General features: G+C 45.7%; 1 protein-coding gene across 5 annotated transcripts; it reads right to left on the reverse strand.

Moving 5' to 3' along the window:
* Nucleotides 1–245: 245 nt before the first annotated feature.
* ppp1r12b (protein phosphatase 1, regulatory subunit 12B) lies at nucleotides 246–18111 on the reverse strand. 5 transcript variants are annotated; one of them, XM_083770085.1, is made up of 8 exons: nucleotides 17236–18111; nucleotides 13268–13284; nucleotides 12778–12907; nucleotides 12183–12287; nucleotides 11399–11449; nucleotides 11152–11202; nucleotides 4312–4398; nucleotides 246–1547 (listed from the first exon to the last, which is right to left on the reverse strand). In XM_083770085.1, the coding sequence occupies exons 1-7, from the start codon at nucleotides 17344–17346 to the stop codon at nucleotides 4357–4359; spliced, it is 507 nt and encodes a 168-aa protein (XP_083626211.1). In that variant the 5' UTR covers nucleotides 17347–18111; the 3' UTR covers nucleotides 246–1547; nucleotides 4312–4356. The 5 variants fall into 5 exon arrangements, with proteins under 5 accessions (XP_083626211.1, XP_083626209.1, XP_083626208.1 ...); XM_083770083.1 differs by having other exon boundaries at nucleotides 4312–4401; XM_083770084.1 differs by lacking the exon at nucleotides 246–1547 and adding an exon at nucleotides 3029–3158 and having other exon boundaries at nucleotides 4312–4401.
* Nucleotides 18112–22273: the final 4162 nt, after the last annotated feature.

The raw sequence follows: 22273 nt of genomic DNA on the forward strand, positions 1-22273 counted from the left end.
CTTAGCCTTGCACTTGCCTGGGCCGTGGCTCAGCGGTCTAGGCACCCAATGGCCGGTAGCCCAAGTCTAGCAGTGTTCTGCGGGTTCAACTCACGATCCAGACGGCCTTTACTGCATGTCACCCCCCCATCTCTTTCCCCATTTCCTGTCAGCCTACTGTCTGTCCCTATATAAAATAAAGGCAAAAGCTACAACACTTACATTTTTAGACCATTTTGTGACGGACGTCTAATAGACGACTATTGCTCAGTGGGTATTGTTTTACAATGTTCACATACATCCATGGCTACACACTACACACAGAAGTCAGGTGGAATATTTTACACCACAAACAATTTATTTAGGTGAATAAAACCACTGTGTTAATCAATACATATTTCATATACAGTATAATCAGGGGTTATCAATATGTCTGTCCACGGACAAATTAATGTGTCTGTGGCAAAGGCTTGGTTTTGACTGTTGCAATTGTTTACACACCATTCTAATGTTCTTTGTTTGATCATAATGTCCAATTACTGAATACCAAGTCTCCAGGTTTTCTTCAGAATACAATAGACACAACATTTTTATGTGAGTTTTTACATTTTGCAATTTTCGAAATATTTTTTGCCGAGAAAAGGAGAAAAACAATCGGTGATCGGGATCAAAAACCTGATCGCAGCATCACCCAATCAATCAAACAAACAAATATGTTTGATGTGTGTATATAATACTAAATAATAATTATATTACTATACTATAATACTACATTTCATACAAATGGAATTGAATTGAATGGAGTGGAAATGGAAGTCACTCAAAGCCTTATCTTAGTCGTCCATGTTGTCCACGTGAAGTTTACACCTCTGAGACCTAGAAGCCCTATAATAATATTATACTTTATCAAATAGTGGAAACAGTTGATCTACAAGCTCACAAAACATTTTGATGCAATGCATATTGGTATAGTTTTCACTATTTTGGAATATAAAGAAATCACACCCAGTAAGCATTTGGATTACTGAAATAGACTGATAGACACAGTAACCACTATTAGTTTTAGCATGGTTACTGAGGTTAAACCATGCTAAAATGGACACCCAAAGCACTGCTCAAAAAATACATATCAATATTTTGACCCATTTCCTTTGTTCAAAATAAGGACACCAGGTGTGGTTCAGAATTCAGTTGAATTGTGATATTATCAAACATATCAGCCTACATTTCCCATAGAATTGGCCGCCTTATGATGTAATTACAAAGCGAGACTAGCACCCCTCAAAAATGTGGCCGAGTGGGAGTGAACCGTGTATTTTCTTAACCAATCAGAGTGCAAAGGGCCGTCGCAAGTCTTTTTCTGCAGTTTTCGTCGTCTGTCACTTAATTGGACATTGATGACTCTGATTGGACCGTCCACCGAGGGCTTTGATTGGTCAGTTTATCGAGGGCTTTGATTGGACCGTCGTTCACTGAGGCGTCTGATTGGACAGTTTACTGATGACTCTGATCAAAGCTCCGTTCTCATCCTTCAGTCTCTGGTTATCTGATCTGAGGTCAGTTAATACCTGAGAACACACAGAGATGATGCACTTTATTTGTATAGCACCTTTCATGGCAATACAGAAAAATCACACTCTTATCATCATGCATCACACTCCGTGCTCAGCCAATCAAAAAAAAAATCTGTGGTACACACACAGGGTATAAGCACACTTAAGCATCAAGAAACGCCTGTAGCCCATGCAGGCATCTCTTCCGGGTTTTTAAACAGCTGGAAATGACGCTAGTGCACGGCATCAACTTGTAGCGTCAGCAACACAACTGGAAACGCTTTGCCCACGCTGCCACGCGTGGGCGTCATTTCCATCCACCAGCTGTTTAAAAACCAGGAAGAGACGTCTGGACTAGGTGTTTTCTTGCCACCTCTTGATGATTATCTGATAATTATATCTTGATGACGTTGAAAGGCACAATGATGCATGTAGCTATACTCCAAATCAACTCACAACGCTGTGTCTTTGCGTCGCTTCATCTGCCCATGTGAACGCACCATAACAATGATAGTTCAGTTCAAATCAGACCACTGTCACCTGATGAGGGCGCCAGAGCACCTCTCTACATGACATCTACTTCATGCTGAAAGGAGCTGGAAGTCATTCTGTATAATAATATTTTCTTACATTAAAATTATTATTATTTTAGTTTGTTAAAGAATTGAAGCTATGTGTGTGTCTCTCCCCACCATGTAAGCAGTGGTGTAAAGTACATTTACATTTATGATGAACATGATGAGGCTTTATATAAACCCTGGTCTCAATGCAATCAGTGGAACGGTAGCTTACTGTATTCAGTCTGTAGTCTGATTACATGTTTATTTAACACCACTCGCGGCACAACTTTGCATTCCTGAGCTGCTTTTTAAAGACATGGTGACGAGCCCTCCCAGTAGGGAACAACAGTATGTCCTCCCGGTGAGGGCTCCTCACTGGCTGGTAAGCCAGTAGAGTAGCCTACAACAGTACGTCCTCTCAGTGGGGGCTCCTCCCTGGCTGGTGAGCAAGTAGGGTACAACAGTAGCGTATTTCCTCCCGGTGAGGGCTCCTCACTGGCTGGTGAACCAGTAGGGTATAACAGTATGCCCTCCCGATGGGGCCCCCTTACATGCAGTGTAGGAAGAGAGAGAAAATAGCCAATCTACAAGCTCATAATAGAGCAGTGCAGTGCACATGCAAGTGAGTGCATGGCGCAGTGAGTGGCAAAATGAGTTTAACGTTGTTTAACGCAATCAAATAGGACTTTTCTGTTTGGATGTATGGGCTTCGGTGGTGGTGGTGGTGGGGGTGGGGGGGGGGAGGGTGGACCTGCCTGAGCGGAACACAGCAGAAGAGGAAGAGGTGGAGGAGGAGAATGAGGAAGCACCAGGAGAAAGGTCAGAGGTCAAGGCAGGGCAAGGGAGTGCAGAGGGCAGCAGGGCGGGGGCGGGGCGGGCGGCTTGCTGCGATGTCACAACGCAACAGGATGTGACATCACAGGTCCACTGTCTCTGGCACGGGCGCCATGTGTGCCAGCCTGGCGAGGACGCGTGTCATGGCCCGGTTCTCAGCCAATAGGCACGCGTTGCTCTCGGCCAATATGCCGCGACGACACGCCTGGAGGCGGGACAGAGCGGGACACGCCTACATAGGGAGGACAGACAGACAGACAGACAGACAGACAGACAGACAGACAGACAGACAGACAGACAGACAGAAAGCATGCAATGTTGGCAGGTGAGAAATACTTGCCATTAATATAGTGGTTGCAACTGTATTAATTGATTGCCTGAGTCCCGTGGTGGGAGTTCTGCTCTGGTTTTGGTGAAATATTAAGTATAGTTCCGGTCATTTTGTGGGGGCCACAGGGGGGCCACGCATTAAAAGTAAATTAATCCACAATACTAACGTAATTTGTATTTGACCTATTGTAGTTGACCTATTTCTAAAATATTAGTGCAACTTCACACAGAACTATGTTTTTTGTGTTTTTGCGCTAATATTTTAGAAGTAGGTCAACAATACAAATGAAGTTTGTGAACTTTGAAGAAGTTTACTTTTACTGCGTGGCCCCAGTGCCCCCCACAAAATGATCGGAACTAGGCCTACTTAATATTGACCAAAACCAGAGCAGAACTCCCACCATGGGACTCGGGCAATCAATGAATACAGTTGCAACCACTATATTAATGGCAAATATTTCATACAGCTGAACTATCCCTTTAAGCTGGAATTAGGAAGAATAACACATACATTATAGAAAGGCAATCTGATGGGAATTAGCAAAAAGAAGAAGAAGATACAACAGCCAGTTAGGTGGAAAGCTTCAAGCAGAGTTTCGGTCGGTCGGTCGGTGTCCGTCCGCCCGTCCGTCCGCCCGCCCGCCCGCCCGTCCGTCCGTCCGTCCGTAGGGCACAAGTACCAGTGGTAGGCTACTATACCAGTGGTACTAGTACCAGTGGTGGGGAACCTCTGCTGTACCTGACATAATCGCTTAGGTGAGTTGTTTAATTCTGGAACACAGCTCTTATATTACAGTATGTATGATGCAATCTAAGATTTCTCTATGGAATTTTCTATATAGAAAAATACTTAAGTTTGACCCAGAGGTAGCGGGAGTCAGTCTATGTCTATACATTGTGTGTGGATTATGTGTGTGTGTGTGTGTGTGTGTGTGTGTGTGTGTGTGTGTGTGTGTGTTGTGTTCACACGTGTTGTGTACAGCACACATGCTCATTGTGTCTTTTGACGTGAGGTGACAGGCAGGTGTCAATCACTCCTCTGTGTTGCCACTCACCGTCCGTCCCCCCACCCCCTCCCACCCCTGAGGTGGGCGTGGCCTTCAGGGCTGGTAGCCACAGCGGAACCCCCGCTGGGGCGGAGCCTCCTGATGATATGACCATATATGGAGTCAAATGTCATGTGATCTGTTTGTTGATCGATCTATCTAAAACTCCTCCAAAAACAGTTCGGACCAGCCGTTTTCCGATAGGATGATGATGATGATGATGCATTGATCACTGGAACTAGCGAAAAAATTTAATCCATGCTAAACGCTCCTCAGCACACAAATATGTGCATCGCGCGTGTCACAGACATGCGCAGAGCAAGTTCAGTCAGGAAACCTCAGTGCAGTCGCTGTTAGTTGGGCCGCCTCAGCATCACGCTCTCATTCACATGATTCACTCAGCCAATCACACACTCACTCCATCTTCATACCGGCTAGTTAAACTGGAAGGTTTGCACTCCTCCTCCCGCTTGCTTGCTTGCTGCTGCTGATTCTGCTGCGCTGCCGTATGCTAAAGTGTTGCTGCTCACCCTCCTCCACCCCAGCTACCACCTGTCGTTTTGGATCTACTGTTTAGGTACGGGGGATTCGGAGTCCCTTTTGTTGGGACTGATGTGCTTGATCTGAGTACCTAAAAAGCAGATGCAATTCATCGCCAAACCATAATAAATATGTTGCTCATTTTATATTCAATGTATTCCATCCATTCTCGAGTTGTCCTGAATGAAGTTTTTCTTTAAGTTTTAGTTGTTAACGATAGTTCAACTTAGAGCTGTAATGCTCCATCATCCGTCTGCTCCAATCAGATCTGCGTTACCTTGTCCGCACCCCTTTATAAACGGTCCTCACTTCCCTTCGCTCATCTGTGCTTCCGTTCAGGTAGTCAGGTAAACGCCCATCGATCATGTCAGATCCAGATGACAGCACCTCTCACCGCCGCAGCTCCAGGCTTGCTGCCGCCGAGTACGTCTCCTGGCCAGACGAACTTATTTACGCCGCGCTCTCCGGCCACGGCATCGTTCCCGAACGGGGCCTAACCCACTCTCAGCTAGTGGATCTCCTTCTCGCCACCATCGAGTCCTCGCAGACTCAGCAGCACGAGTCCCCCAGCCAAGGCAAGAGTAAGGGTAAAAAGAAAAATGCAACCCCGCGTTCAGCCGAGCTCACCCAGGACGAACCCGGCGGCTCCCAGGCCTACGCTGGCCCCGTTCAAGATCCGCATTCGCCGCCATCTCACGACTCCACCGCCCTGCTGCTGTCAGCCATGGCCACCCTGGCCAGCGCAGTCGGGGCACTCGAATCACGGCTCTCTCAGCAAGCGCCCGTGCTCCCTCCTCCAGCGGCCGGCAGCGCCACGCTCTCGTCCTCTTTTCCTCCTCCAAACAACCCAGTGCCACCCCACCCGCGGTCCGGGTTCACACTCTCCTCCGCCCAGCCAGTTGCCCCTGCCGGTAATTATTTCATTTCTCCCTTTTCCGCCATTTCCTCTCACCTCAGAGCCCAAATAACCGAAGGGAAGGACGTTAACCTAGCCTCTCTCATCCTCCCCACTCCCGAATGCGACAGAAAGCTGGTAGGCTCCGACCAGCTCTCTGCCGTGTTCCGCGCCTCCGATCCCCGCCTTAACCGTTCCCTCGACTTCTGCGACTTCGTCATAGCCTTCGGCCTGTTTAGGGACACCCTGTGTGATGCCTTCCCAGAGCGTAGATCCGAGTTAGACTCCTACCTCGCTCTCATTAGCGAAATCAAACGTAGATACGGCGGCCCCATGTTTTACGATTATCATAAAGCCTTCTCAGCTAAAGCGGCTAACTTCCTCGCTCGCTTCAATTCTAGACTCAACTGGGCGTGCCTAGACACAGAGCTGCTCATTCTGCACGTAGGCGGCCACAGGGCCCTTACCTGCCATCTGTGCAACCAAGTAGATCACTCCGCCGAATCATGTCCCAAGTCCGTGTTTCTCGCTCCCTCTGTGAAAAAAGAAAACCGCCCAAAAACTTCGAATCCTTCCGCCTTCGATTCTCAAGATCCCTACCCCCAGGACCAGCCCCCCCCGGGCCAGAGGGACTCCCGCGGAAGAGAGGTGACTTTCTTTAACAACATGCCCATATGTAATAACTTTAACGAAAATGTCTGTACTTTCGGTAAATGCCAATTCTCTCACGTCTGTAGCTACTGCAAAGACCCCCACCCAAAGTCCGTGTGCCCGAGGCGAACCCGCCCTCCGAGGGATGCCAGCAGGGAGGGTCCATCTCACAAAACTCCTCGATACTCCAAACCATTCTAAGTAGCCACCCCTCCACCCCCATCCACATTCACGCTTTATCCGCCGCTCTATCATCTCACCCCGACCCAGTATTCACGGACTATCTTCTCACAGGCTTATCGCAAGGTTTCCGCGTCGGCGTTCTCTCACCCCTCACTCACTCTCACGTGTTTCCTAATCTCCAATCTGCCCTGTCAGAACCAGAAATAGTCGCTTCTCTCCTGGAGAAAGAGGTTCTCAAAGGCTTCATGGTAGGGCCCTACCCCACCCCGCCTTTCAATCCGTTTCGCAGCAATCCCATCGGGATCGCTACGCGAAAGTATTCAGGGAAAAAACGTTTAATCATAGATCTGTCAGCCCCCCGTCACGACCTGTGCCCCAGCGTAAACTTCATGATTCCGCTCGAAAACTTTTCTCTGCATTACGCTTCTATCGACGACGCAATAAAACTCATTAAAATAGCAGGCCAAGGCGCTTGGTTGGCAAAAGCAGATATCACAGACGCCTTTAAAGTAATGCCAATCCATCCGTCCCAGTGGTCCCTTTTCGGCGTTAAATGGGAGAACTTGTTTTATTTCGCCACTCGCTTAACGTTTGGCTGTAGAAGCAGCCCCCACATTTTTAACCAGCTTTCGGAGGCGCTCTGCTGGGTTCTGCTGAACGTTAACCGTCTACCCTTCGTCCTCCACCTTCTCGACGACTTTCTGTTAATAGATTTTCCCTCCCAGTCCCCCCCCACCAGCCTCCGTTCACTCAAAGAAACGTTTAACGCCCTAGGGGTTCCCCTCTCGTCCGAAAAAACAGTCGGCCCGGCCAAGTCCGTCGAGTTTCTCGGCATCCTCCTAGACTCCGTAGAAATGAAAGCTTCCCTCCCGTTGGAAAAGCTAACTCGTGTCAAAGAATTAATCCAGAGCGCCGCTTCACCGCGCACCAAGCGCCAGCTGCTTTCACTTCTGGGTCATTTTAATTATGCAATCAAAATAATTCCCCAGGGCCGCTCGTTCATATCCCGGCTGCTGGAGCTGGCTAGCAGCGTCGATTCCCTCAGCGACGTAGTTGTTCTAGACGCAGGCTGTCAGTCCGATCTCTCATTTTGGTCAAAGTTATTGCAAGATTGGAACGGTATTTCCCTCTTCTATCACGACCCCGTAACTCCGGCTCACGAAATGCACTTATTCACCGACGCGGCGCCTTCTGCAGGTTTTGGGGGGATCTTCCAAAGGGAATGGTTCTCCGACAGATGGCCCGTCGAACTAACTCAGCCACCGGTTTCTATAGCCCACTTCGAACTGTACCCCATCGCCGTAGCCTGCAAGCTCTGGGGGTCCCGCTGGGCTCGCAAGCGTATAGTGTTCAACTGCGACAATGAGGCCACAGTCTTCGTCATAAATAAAGGCCGCTCCTCCTCCAATCAGATCATGCCCCTTATGAGATTCATCACCTGGTCCTCCGTCATGCTCAACTTCACGGTCCGCGCAGCTCACGTCCCCGGCCACCTTAACAATATCGCCGACTGCCTCTCTCGTTTCAAACTCCAGGAGTTCCACCGGCGATGCCCTTCCGCCAAGCCACTCCCCCTGATCTGCCCGGCGCACCGAGAACTGGTTCTGTCCTGATGCCCCACATCCATCACCTCCGTGCTCTCACCAACATCTATATTAAATCCGCTTTCTCCCCCGCCACTGTTTCCTGCTATGCCTCGGCCTGGCGCAAGTTCGGTCAGTTCTGCGCCTGTCACTCCATTCCCCTCTTCCCAGTACTAGTCTCGACCGTCGCCCCTTTTCTCACTTTTAATTTCAAGTTTAACCACCTCAGCCACAGCTATATGAACAGCCTATTAGCAGGGGTCCAGTTCCACGCCCGCCTTCATGACCCCTTTTTCCCTAGCCTGTTCACCAACCAATATATCAAACTCCTCCTAAAGGGCTTTCAGCGATCGTCACGCCACGCCCCAGACCAGCGTCTCCCCATTACTCTAAACATTCTCCACTCCCTCGTCTCGGAACTCAGGAAAGGAGTCTTCACTCCGTATTTAGACCTCCTCCTCGAAGCCGCCCTTCTCCTCGCCTTCTATGGATTCCTTAGAGTAGGCGAGTTCACAACCAGGTCCACGGCGTTCGACCCCTCCAGAGACGTCTGCGTCTCCGACCTGCGCTTCACCCCCACCTGCTTCAACCTATCTCTGAAACACTCAAAAGCCGACCGTGACCACAGAGGCTGCCTCGTCTCGGTGGCCACGGTCCCCGGCAGCTTCTGCCCCTTCTCCTCCATGCTGCGCTTCCTCTCCGCCAGAAAACGCTCCTCCGGCCACCTTCCTCTCTTCAGCCTCCCGAATGGTCTCCCTCTCCACCAGCACGCCTTCACCTCTCACCTCCGCTCCCTGCTCCAAAGATGTGGCCTCCCGCCTGACCGTTACTCCAGCCACTCTCTGAGGATCGGCGCCGCCACCACCGCTGCTGCCAGCGGCGTCTCTGTCCCGACCCTGCGGGCCCTGGGCAGATGGTCGTCCAACGCCTTCTCCTCCTACGTTAGACCTTCCTCCGCCTCCGTGCTCGATGCCCAGAAGTCCATGGCGTCCTCCAGCGCGGTACCTACATTGACTGGTGGATGTGTCGGGTGGCGGGTACCTCCTCTTCTGCCCACTTCTAAACATGTTCTCCCTCTCCAGGACGCCCATGACTCACTTCCTCCTAAACGACGGTCGACCCGTCCTCCGGCCACACGGGCCTCCTCCGCCGGGAGTCTCCCTGTCTCACCACCATCGCCAGGTGAACCAAAGTTCTCGCCACTGCTCCTTCTCGCAACCCTCTGCCGAGAGGTCGTCCACTCCTACGCTACTAACCCCACTCTCTCTTTTCCATCCGCCTCTGCAAGGTCCCATCTCCGCAGGCTCCTCTCTCTCCCCTCCAGGCCCCAGGCGGTCCAATGGCGCCCTAGGGCAACCCAAGCGGTAAACGACCTCCAGGTATGTTCTTTAAATTCCTTTTGGGGGGCAGGCTCAAGAGCCCCCCCTGCCTCCGCCAGGCAGGATCCGAACCGAGGCTCTGGTCCGTCCCCAGGGGGCCCACGCCAAAGCTCCTCCACTGTCTCCTCCTCGTACCGTCATCATTCTGTTATCATTCTGTTATCATACTGTCAGTCACTTCTCTGTCCATTCACTCAATCCCAGCTCCATACTGTAATCAATTCATCTGCAATAAATCTCACCTCCAACCTCCACCCTCCGTCTTAAGTGTAAGCTCGTTAAGAGTTGAAGTTTTAGTTGTTAACGATAGTTCAACTTAGAGCTGTAATGCTCCATCATCCGTCTGCTCCAATCAGATCTGCGTTACCTTGTCCGCACCCCTTTATAAACGGTCCTCACTTCCCTTCGCTCATCTGTGCTTCCGTTCAGGTACCCGCCACCTCCCCGACGACCGCCCAGCAGCAGGCTCCACCAGGTCGGCCCCAGGGGGGCAGGCTCAAGAGCCCCCCCTGCCTCCGCCAGGCAGGATCCGAACCGAGGCTCTGGTCCGTCCCCAGGGGGCCCACGCCAAAGCTCCTCCACTGTCTCCTCCTCGTACCGTCATCATTCTGTTATCATTCTGTTATCATACTGTCAGTCACTTCTCTGTCCATTCACTCAATCCCAGCTCCATACTGTAATCAATTCATCTGCAATAAATCTCACCTCCAACCTCCACCCTCCGTCTTAAGTGTAAGCTCGTTAAGAGTTGAAGTTGTTTTTGTTTTGTGGGAAAATAACTCCACAGATTGTTGTCACTCTGTCGCTTCCTGCTTACGCAGCACGCCGTTTCACCGGTTTGACCCCGCCTACCATCTTAAAGCCATAGCGCCCTATGTATAATGTTTTCACCACTACGTGGTTCATGCATACATCATCATCAGAATTCAGTAAAAAAAATGGCTACTGCGGAACTCCCCTTTAACTTTGGTCGATTTATTTCTACCCTTCAATAATCATCATACTATCATCATCATACTATAATTCTAACAATGTCTGAGTGTGTGTCCGTGTGTGTGTGTGTGTCTGTCAGAAACAGTGCCGTAACTCCTTACTGCCTGCACCAATGATTATTAATTTATTTATTAGTCAATTACAAACGCACCCGGGCGCAGTACCCTTCACGCAAATATCTCACAACGGGTAAGGACTAGTACTAATAATTGACCTTAACAATTGGTATAACTTGTAAGGCTCGTGCACTCGTGGAATGAGCAACGCAACTAAACGTGGTTGGCCAAAATCCCCTGCAGTATTGTGTTGGTATTTGTATTTGCACGGTCCTTATGGAAACTACTACTACTAGTAATACTGTCCTTATGGAAACTACTACTAATAACTAATACTGTCCTTATGGAAACTACTACTAATAACTAATACTGTCCTTATGGAAACTACTACTAATAACTAATACTGTCCTTATGGAAACTACTACTAATAACTAATACTGTCCTTATGGAAACTACTACTAATAACTAATACTGTCCTTATGGAAACTACTAATACTAATACTGTCCCTACTGTCACTATAGTGTCATTACTGTCACTACTGTACATCCAGTGTGTGACATTCACTGACCTTCAGATCCTCTTCCATGTCCGACACTTTCTTTTCAAGAGACAGTTTTTCCTAAGAAGAAAAAAAAGAAAGAAAAAAAAACACTAAAGCAATTAAAATGTCCAATTCTGCATTTGTCATATTCATTTTCCATATTTCATATGATATTCATGTCATTTTTCTCCTCTGCGTCACTCGGCTGCTGGAGCGTGAAGAGAAGATTAAGTGAAATATGAATTATTTCCGTGACATTTAAAAAAAAACGTACCCTCTTCTCTGCCTCATGGCTGCTGGATCTCTCTGACATCCTGTCTTGTCTCTGCAAGTTAAAAATGGTGCCGTTATTAAAAATTACTGCAAAATAATACGTGAAGCAATAATTCGTTCTAGGCTATTTTATTTTATTTTTATTCCATTTTCATTCATTAATTCGTCCCAGTTCATTCATTCATTCGAGCACAGGTTTCCACCAGGCCGGGTTGCCTACACAGGGCCCGCAAAGGCAGTAGTGGTGATTCAGCAATGCAACGTGATTGGGCCATGCAGCAATGTGACATAAACAATAATCGATAATCGAAGCCTGTTCAGTTCATGTCTGACTACTTGTATAGGCTGATAAAAAAAGTTGTGCAGTAATATAGAAAAGTGTGATGCATGTCAATGCATCGTATAATTGAATCGTTACCTGGTGAATTGTAATGGAATTGAATTGAGGGCAGTGACAATGCACACCTCTAGCAGTCATGCAATTGAATCTGGATCTGAAGAATCTGACTTGTGTACCGATGTGTGTATATGTTTTGGACACAGGAGTAGTAGCAAGAAAGTGGCAAGAAGACTTATCTATAGGTCCTGTTGTAAAAAGGTGTTCTTTCATCCCCTCGCTTCTCACTCTAGTGAGGTAGTCAGACATGCAGATTCATGGACCCTGGTCCCTTGAGTATCTTTAAGACTAGGCATGTTGCAAGTTGCTGTACTGTGTCCTGATGCTGTACCCTGAGCCTGATGATGTAATATGATGTGATGATGTCACAGTATGACCTCACACTGACCTGTGTGACCTTGTCCAGCTGGCTGCGTATCTTCACCAGCTCATGTTTGCTGTCCTGAAGTCTGACCTTCAGCTGACCGTTCTCCTGGAGTGCCTCCTCATACATCTGTCAATCAGTCAGTCAATCAATCAATCAATCAATCAATCAATCAATCAATCAATCAATCAATCAATCACACCGGTCCCTTGTGTGGCTATTGAAATGGCCACAGCAGACCGCGGCCATCTTGAGCTCATAGTTTGGAAGCGCTCGCTTTCAGCAAAGCAACGTCCTGCTGCCACCTGGCTGCATTATGTGCAAATTCAAAACAGGGCTGTTGAGTGATATCCAACAAGCACTTACAAACTCCAACACAAACGCCAAACTCAAATCACCTGCATGGAAAGTGTAGCTCATATAGTCATAACATATTGTCTACAGTGGATTTCTATGAAAAAAATATATATATGTCATACCGGTACCTTACTACCTTCCTGTAGTCCTTGGCTCCCTCGTCTTGGTTCCCCTGTCTATTCCTACTAGCAGTCGGTCTGGTTAGATATATATATATACTGTACATAGATATATATAGATATATATATAATCATATTCATACCTTCCTGTAGTCCTTGCCTCCAAGCTCGTGGTCTTCATTCTCCTGCCTGTTCCTAGCAGTCAGTCTGGTTTCTCTACGAGAGTAAGAGCTGGTCCTTCCCAACACTGTATCAGAGCTGCTGTCCAAGGTGCTAGAGACAGAGAGAGAGAGAGAGAGAGAGAGAGAGAGAGAGATCCATAATGTTTTAACTGTTGTCCAAGATATAGTGGGCCAGTCTAAATTATTTTTTATAGTAAAATACGTACGGAAACAAACATAGAAAGTAGGAATTGTTCTTGAGATAAAACACAATAGCCACTGAAAAATCAAGATGGCTGCCACGTTTACAAGACACAAAATAATAATAATAATAATAATAATAATAATAATAATAATAATAATAATAATAAACAACTAAAAGTAGAAACCTGGAGATACAAGTTTTCTTCCCGACAGACAGACAACATGCACACACGTTCCATAGACATCAGGACATCATCAGGATACGTACCGTGTAACTCTGTCATGCTGAAACACAGAAATAAATCCAGTTAGCAAGAGACAACACACAAATCATAAACACATTGTTGTATGAAAGCATTCTGCCAGACATTTTTAGTATTGTATTTTTTCTGAGAGGATCAAAGGGTTTGAGGCTGAAATAGTTTCCATGAGGGAGACAACAAAACTAAATGTTTTCAGTGAGTTAATACATGATGTTCTGATGTCAATGGAGCCTGGGGGAGGGAAGGGGGGTTGCATATCTTTGGTCCGACGTAGGCCTACTAACAGTCCTACACGCATTATCCCATACCCTAACCCAACCTAACCTAATCCTAACTGCACACGGAAGGCCGCGGTGAGTCTTAACCGGCCACGCATGTGTCTTAACCAGCAGGGCATGTCAGAGCCATGTCTGTCTTAACCATGTCTTAACCATTGTTAGCTAGCTAGCTAAATAAATAAATAAATAAATAAATAAATAAATAAATAAATAAATAAATAAATAAATAAATAAATAAATAAATAAATAAATGTATTATGTATAATTTATTTATAAATAAATCACAGCTCAAGTGGTTATTGTATTTCACTCCCTCCAAAGTCACGAGGAGCCATTCATCACCAGAGGCCCTTTTGTAATGTACGTAGGTTCCACACAGAGATTCCAGACTGATCTACCCAGTGATATATTAGTGTGTTTAAACACGAAATACCCAGAAATAAATGCTATTATTAATACAGTATCGTACTGTCTGCACGAGTGTGCTCTATAAATAAAGTTTTGATCTGACAGGATTAAACGCATTATGCAAAAAATGAGAGGAATCCACCATTAAGTCTACATTCATATTTGGTAAGGAGATATTATCTGCACGCACGCATGCACGCACGCACGCACGCACGCACGCATGCACGCACACACACACACACACACACACACACACACACACACACACACACACACACACACACACACACACACACACACACACACACACACAGAGAGTCATTCCTCAGTGAATGTTTATATAACTGAGACAGAGCTGTGTGTCCTTATGTGGGCAAGCATGTGCTTAAAACACACACACACACACACACACACACACACACACACACACACACACACACACACACACACACACACACACACACACACACACACACACACACACACAGTGTGTCTCTCAGTGTGTCTCTCAAACAGAGACAGATGAGCTCACATAAACAACATTGCAGTTCCCAAACTGTCTGAATGCAACAACGCATCACTTAACCCATTAAGACCTGCATATATGGACGCTGGAACACAGATTATTGCTTATTTAGTTCCGATTGTCTGAGTCCCGTAGTGGGAGTTCTAGTCTGGTTTTGGTGAATATTAAATAGTTCTGGTCATTTAGTGCGGGTCACTGGGGGCCACCCATTAAAAATAAATTAATCCACAAAACTAGCGTCATTTGTATTGTTGACCTATTTCTACCATAGTGCAACTTTCGGTCAACTTTGACCCCTCTGTCACATGGAACTATGGTTTTGTGCTGCTGCTGGCGTAGTGATACTGGACCCAAACAATAGTTCCATGTGACAGAGGGGTCAAAGTTGAATGAAAGATGCTCTATATGGTAGAAATAAATACAAAACAATACAAAATATGCTAGTTTTGTGGATTACATTATTTTCAATGTGTGGCCCCCCCAGACCCCCATCAAATGACCGGAACTACTTTCACCAAAACCAGAGCAGAACTCCCACCACGGGACTCAGGCAATGAATGAATACCTTTGCAACCACTATATTAATGGCCTACATGCAACTTTAAGTAAAAAATTCTGAACTAGGAGTTTTGTACGTGTCTATATCTGACAGAGACAATATGATTATGAACATATGGGCTCTGCTTGTGTTGTGTTGTTGATGTTCATTGCGGCTTTGTTGACGTATTGCCGTGGAAACAACACAGGTGCTACATGGACCGGTCCAAATACTTGTACTATGAAGTCAACAGAACAGACGAGAACAGCAGTGCTGAAGAGCGAGGATGCACCACTGTGTTTGGATTTGGAATGATTAACAGAAAGCATCCACAGGCAGTCTCTCTCTCTCTCTCTCTCTCTCTCTCTCTCTCTCTCTCTCTCTCTCTCTCTCTCTCTCTCTCTCTCTCTCTCTCTCTCTCTCTCTCTCCTAGCAGCGTGAGGCATTGTGAGCTTGTAGATCAGAAAAGGAATGCTAGTGGTTACAAAAGGTTACTGTAGTTGTGCACTTGTACACAATTGCACAACTACAATGTAATGATCTTGATGGCATCGATCCAATGCAGAAAGAGTGATAGAACTATGAATCATAGAACGCGTTCTTGCGTGGCCACTCCATTCCATGTTCTCTCTCTCTCTCTCTCTCTCTCTCTCTCTCTCTCTCTCTCTCTCTCTCTCTCTCTCTCTCTCTCTCTCTCTCTCTCTCTCTCTCTCTCTCATTTGTCAGCCACCATATCTCAAGAGAGCAATCTGTTGTGATTTGTAAGAGCAAACATTAAACCCACTAGAATGATTCAAACTCTTCAGCATCTCGTTAACAAGGATAAATAAGTCCACATTATGTGTGGTTTAACGAGGATTAAACCACTTAATTGTGTGGTTTAACAGGGATTAAAAGTGTGTGTGGTTATATAGTCTCAAAGTGTTAGCCTACAGCTCTTCTACAGCTGTCGAACACGTTATGGTTATTTAAATAACTCTCAGGTTGTCATTCATCACAGAGAAGCTAATAATATCACACCAACAAATGCTTAACCTCTAAATCGCAAACACTGATTCATGCTCTATCATTACAATAAAGCTGTGTCTCAACACAAGTCCAAGTCGAGTCTCAATTGGACTTCAACGCCAATGACTTGTGACTTGAGCCCCCTCTCTTGATTTGAGATTCAGGGCCCTAGACTATTAACCCCTTCAAAAAGCTGATCTGCAAGCTCACAACGTGTCGATTGGTTATTTAATTGGCTATTTGAAGTATCTTAAAATGTTTTTTTTTTTTTCACAAAATAGTAAAAAAGGCGAAGAAGTTTTGGGATAAGAGGTAAGACACCGGCAAAAAATATGACGTACATTTTTCCTTCATTTAATGTTTTGATGTTTAATTTACGTCATATTTGGCGGAGTTTTACCCAATTTCTCCTTTCATTGTCAATGGCAAATCTTGAGATGTGTGAGGACAAAAGCTATATATAGGAGGGGCAGGCGCCCCTCAAAAATCACCACCGTGTGAAGTGAGGGGCGCTCTTGTCATGATCCATCATCAGACATCATCTCATGAACAACTGAATGTATGTGATTGGTTGGTTAAATTTACGTCATATTTGGTGGACATTTGACCTAATTTCTCCTTTCATTGTCAATGGCAAATATTGAGACAAACTTGTGTGAACTGAGCGGTGCTGTGTGTGTGCGTGCGTGCGTGTCCCATGTGACCCCAATTAGCTGACTGCTCAATGTGAATGGCCCCAATGATCTGCAGGAGTCAATAGGTCGTAATACAAACCATTCCATGCTCAGACAGACCTACACACAAAGCCCTTTATTGTGAGCGCTTAGCACCCCTCAAACAATCTCCTGAACATACGACCAAGATGTGTGAGATGGTGGTAGGAGGTTGTCCTCTATAGGGATCTTTTTTTTGTACCCCCTCATTTTTCTTTTCTCCCTGTATCCACACTTTTCCTGGGCTGTGTGTGCTCCAGTTCCTGTTGATTTCATTGGATATCATTGGTCATCTGACCAGTTTCATTGGCTTTCATTGGATCAAATCGACAGGAACTGGAGCACACACAGCCCAGGAAAAGTGTGGATATAGGCGAGATATTGTATGTTGTGACCAACTGCTGCTGGTATGAACAATACAAAACTATAAATTCAAAATTAAAAGAAGTAACTCTGAAGTTGGTATAGGACTAGGGTTATAATATGGACTTTATACTCTTACTCTGAAGTTCTTGGCGGTAAGGGAGGGTGAAGACGGAGGTGACTCAGACAGAGTTTTCCTGCTGCTTCGAGGCTGCAGATCCTTGGAGCTCCGTCCGTAATAGGTGGACATGACTCTGTCTGTCTGCCTATACAACAGCTCAGAGATCCTTATACCTCCAACCACTTGGACAGCAGATCACCTGGGAATCCAACAGTGCGTACGTACGCTGACACCAGAGTGGATCAGATTTGACAGCAGAAGAACGTTCCAGTAGAACGTTCACAGAGGCTCCTATACGTCCACCAGATCAGGTCCAGAACGCTGGGAGAGAGGAACATGTGCTAGAAGGTTCAGAGTATCCGACGGGACCTTCAGAGCAGACCAGCTGAGGTGCAGAACATTCCTCAAGATTCCTCTTTTAGATGGTTCATCTCCAGCATACACCCGATAACAGATCAGGACAGGTTCATGCAGCGTCAGACAAAGAGCCGCTGAGCTCCAGGGATCCACCAGAGTGAAGATCAGACGGCTCACATCCAAAGCTCAAAGCCTCATGGCTCTACATCAGATTGAATGGTTCATCATCTCAAGAAGGTCCTCCTGGGCTTTGTCTCCTCCACACCAGATCTATATACACCTATAGATCTAAAATTCCACCAGACGAGAAATGACGTAAATCAGACGGAGAGCATGCAGACGATGTTGGATCTCCTCACCAACAGCAGGTGTAAAGTCCAGAAGAAAAGGTGCAGAGGAGTTCCAGACTCTCCTCCTCTCCAGAATCGTATACGGGGGTCAAAACGAGAAGAACAGAGACTTAAAAAAGCTCTTTGGATATCAAGGTTTTATCCTTTCCACTTCACAGCCTGTCGGCGCTGAGGTTTTTCCAACGTGACGTGAGAGCAACTGAGCTGCTTACAGTCCAGAGAGAGAGAAGTTTATGACGCTCTCCCAAACGAGAGTTCTGTTTTCACCCAGAGATGCACACGCTTTTTACATCTCCTCCCTCCTGCTCTCTCTCTCTCTCTCTCTATCTCTCTCTCTCTGGCACGGTTCCAGACAGACTCAGCAGCACGGAGTTCTAAACTTGTCCGGTGATAAGAGAGAGGGTGGGCTGTGTGTGTGTGTGTGTGTGTGTGTGTGTGTGTGTGTGTGTGTGTGTGTGTGTGTGTGTGTGTGTGTGTGTGTGTGTGTGTGTGTGTGTGTGTGTGTGTGTGTGTGTGTGTGTTGGGGGGGGGGGGGGGTTCCATCATCTGAACGAATGGAACTTAAAGTATGCACTAGAACCATGAAGTTTACAAACTAAATGACATGCATTCAGAGAGAGAGAGAGAGAGAGAGAGAGAGAGAGAGAGAGAGATGCAAAACAAATGCTTGCAATGGATGTAGAATCATGAAAAGCCCCTATAGTTTGACCTGACATTTTGTAAATCATGCCTGCATATAGGTTAATGGTACTTGGTACCCCAACTTTCAGCAGCTGTCACAGACTCCCCTTTTAGGGAAACTGGATTTCAGTCTTTGTGAGATGACTGTGTTATTAGTGTCACGGCCCCAGTCTGGCCTGTGTGTGTGTATGTATCCCCCTGTCTGTCTTTCCACAGTGCACGCACGCACACACTCACGCAAACATGTGCACACACACACGCAGGCCAACAGTTTAATCTCATACTTGAGCCATTGAGAAGTGGAGCTTCTCTGGAGCTTATCTTCAATAATATGTCAGTGTGATTGATGGCGAGAAAATACTGTGAACTTTCTGCTTTGATCCGTTTTGACTTTATATGGAAAACAATCTAACAGTTCCAATCTTACAGTGGTGGGGAAAAGTATTCACTTTTTTATTTTACTTAAGTATAAAAGTATCAATCTAAATCTAATCTAATCTAATTTAAAGTCTGTAATTACATTTTTACTTGAGTAGAAGTGCAAAAGTATTGGCACCAAAATGTACTTAAACTGCCAAAAGTAGAAAGTACTCATTATTCAGAGGGTCCCATTTCACAAGTTTTCAAAATGTAGAGAAATCATCTGAAAATAGCAGATCTACAAGCTCACAATGTGTTGCGTCGCGATGCATTGTGAGCTTGTAGATCTGCTATTTTCAAATACCTGAACAATCCTAAACTAAACTTAACCCTGTCTTCTACCCTGAGCCATCCTAAACTAAACCCTGTCTTCTACCCTGAGCCATCCTAAACAAACCTATCGGTTTGTTTTGTGAGGTCTGAAGCTCACTTTTTAGTGGAGAAAGAGAAACAAGAGGTGCAAACATATAGTCAAAGTGGCATTGAATGAATTAGGGCTCCAGCAAGAGTCCTGAGAGCACTTTATATTGACAAAAGAGGAAATTCTGCCCCCCCCCCAAATATTGTCCTTTGATTGTGTGTGTGTGTGTGTGTGTGTGTGTGTGTGTGTGTGTGTGTGTGTGTGTGTGTGTGTGTGTGTGTGTGTGTGTGTGTGTGTGTGTGTGTGTGTGTGTGTGTGTGTGTGTGTGTTGTGTGTGTGCGCGCAGTGTGTGTGTGTGTGTGTGTGTGTGTGTGTGTGTGTGTGTGTGTGTGTGTGTGTGTGTGTGTGTGTGTGTGTGTGTGTGTGTGTGTTGCACTACTGTCAGTTTCATGTGACTGTGTTTGATCACACAGCTCAGCTCAGTGCTGTGAACCTATAACTATAAAAGGAAGCTAGCAGGGGAATGTCTCTCTCTCTCTCTCTCTCTCTCTCACACACACACACACACACACACACACACACACACACACACACACACACACACACACACACACACACACACACACACACACACACACACACACACACACACACACACACACACACACACACACACACACACACACAATGAAAGGAATGCAACAGTATGAGTTGGTCTCTGTAACTCTGGGAGGAGGAGGGCTCTCCTCTAGCTTTCTAGCCTCTGGGGGTCCCTGACTGGCACAAATAGGCCTGAGGCCCATTCTAAAAACGCCTTCTCTAAATCCTGACCTAAGTCTTCTGAAAAACTTAGAATATTCATATAGCAGCATCAAACTTTTTTACCACCATATAATATACATGGGTGGGGGCCGGGGGGGTCCTTGACTTTTTACTTTTTGAAAACCACTGTAAAGGTAAATGGGGCATTTATATAGATCTAAGTGACCTTATCGAAAGCACTTTATTAGATTGTGCATTACATTCACACACCGATGGCGGAGGAAAGGAGCAAGTAGGGGTTCAGCGCCTTGCTCAAGGACACTTCGACACTCTCTCTAGGGTAGCCCGGGATCGAACTGGGAACCTCACAGTGTGCCATCCGGCTGCTCTACCGGCCACTCTACCCCTGATCCACTGCATGCCGCCTATATAGAGGCTATAGTGAAGCAGATCACACTCACACACTTTATCCCAATATGGTGTGGAATGTAGCCTATATACCTCTGAGTCATGCGATGTCCTTATGGGGGGAGAATTTACTGCAGTACGTACTACACAATTTGGGGGTACATTTACTTTACATTAGTATTTAGATTTATTTTGTATACCTTGTACTTCTAATCAAATATATTATACTGTGGCATTGCTATAGTACTTTTACTTTATTTTCATTACTATTATTATTAAGAATCAACTGCATCAAGTAAACATCAACTATTTCATATCTTGTAGTTTTCTTTCCCACAACAAGGAAAGCACATTCTATAATCCTTTGGCACCATCTAGTGGTAATTAAAGAGAAACACCAGAATGGCTTTTAGGGTCCTCTGTTACATCTTCTGCACAGCATATTGGCACTTTATTAACTTGCACAGTTGTATTTTGCAGTTATGATTTTATTGTTGAATACTGTTTCCTGTTTAGCTGAGCTGGCCACTCAGCCAACGAGTTCCACCTGTGGAAATGCTTGGTGATTAACAAACATGAGGGGCAAGTGCAATGTAGGTTATAGCTGCAATATGTTGGTTAAGTGCAATAATGTGGAGATCTATTGTTGAGGTTTGGTTGAGGTTTGATTGAATGCCTAACAATTGCCTGTGATGTGTTTCAGTAAGGATTGGGCTGGACCTTATCAGGATTGCTGGGGGGGGGGGGGGGGGGGGGGGGGTTGAGATGTGCTGTTGGGATTGCTTATTTATGTTGTAGTGTGAAGGATTTATAACTTGTATAGTTCATGTAGTTCACAGAAACTTGTAACATTGTATGGTTTAAGGTTATTTGTATGTATTTATTGTATGCTTATGTATGTATTTATGGTATGTTCTCATTTGAAGACACCCCTGTAAATGGGATAGTCCATTCTCATTATCTCCAGCTGGGTATAAAAGGCTGCCATTTTGCCAGTGAAGTGAAGTCTGTGCTGGGAGTAGAGAGCTTCCTGTATTTATGCCAGTGGCCATCATGTTCATTGAGGAAACGTCAAGGATACAAACACAAGAAGTCTTTAGTTTCGACTTATTTTCATTGCGGTCTTTTTGGTCCGAGACAAACAACATTGCAACAAAAACTACATACAAGCAGACAGTACAGAAATTAAATAAAACAAAACAATCATGATCTACACTATACCTACAGCATAAATGCATAAACACATTACTAATATATTTGAACATATAGGATTCTGCAACATTTTCTAAAAGCTGTGCTTTGACCCTTAATTGTCTTAAAAAGGTGATGGCTGCTGATGCTCTTTATGTTTAGGGGTAGCGAGTTCTAGCTTACTGCTAGTATTATCTCTATTAACTTTAATTATAGTCTAGATATATCTTTGTGGTCAGTAATAGTCAGTAGGACTTAATTGACCTAGGGGTGTAATGGTGATCTTTTCTATGAACAGCTTCGTGTATTTGTGTGTATGAGCATGGAATGTGGTGATTTGATTGGCTTATGATGCATGATACCCAGGGGGAAAAGGGGGTTGACCTGCATTTGCCATGACCTCAAAGGTTGTCCACCAGAAATAGTATCTATGACCCCGTAGGATCACAACCTATATGGACAACCCGGTAAATTTTTAGCTGGAAGTCCAATATGGCCGCCGCAATATTGGCCCCTATTAGTTATA

The sequence above is a fragment of the Protomyctophum parallelum genome, assembly GCF_964188405.1.
Source record: "Protomyctophum parallelum genome assembly, chromosome: 7".
Taxonomy (NCBI): Eukaryota; Metazoa; Chordata; class Actinopteri; order Myctophiformes; family Myctophidae; genus Protomyctophum; species Protomyctophum parallelum.

Excerpts from the sequence above, each read along its gene's own strand:
- ppp1r12b (XM_083770081.1), bottom strand. The coding sequence starts at position 17,346 with ATGTCCACCTATTACGGACGGAGCTCCAAGGATCTGCAGCCTCGAAGC. Across the intron at positions 11,203-11,398 it reads GCCATGAGGCAGAGAAGAGG|GAAAAACTGTCTCTTGAAAA; the intron begins GTACGTTTTTTT and ends TTTTCTTCTTAG. Across the intron at positions 3,159-11,151 it reads ACATGGAAGAGGATCTGAAG|GCGTGTCCCGCTCTGTCCCG; the intron begins GTCAGTGAATGT and ends CTCCCTATGTAG.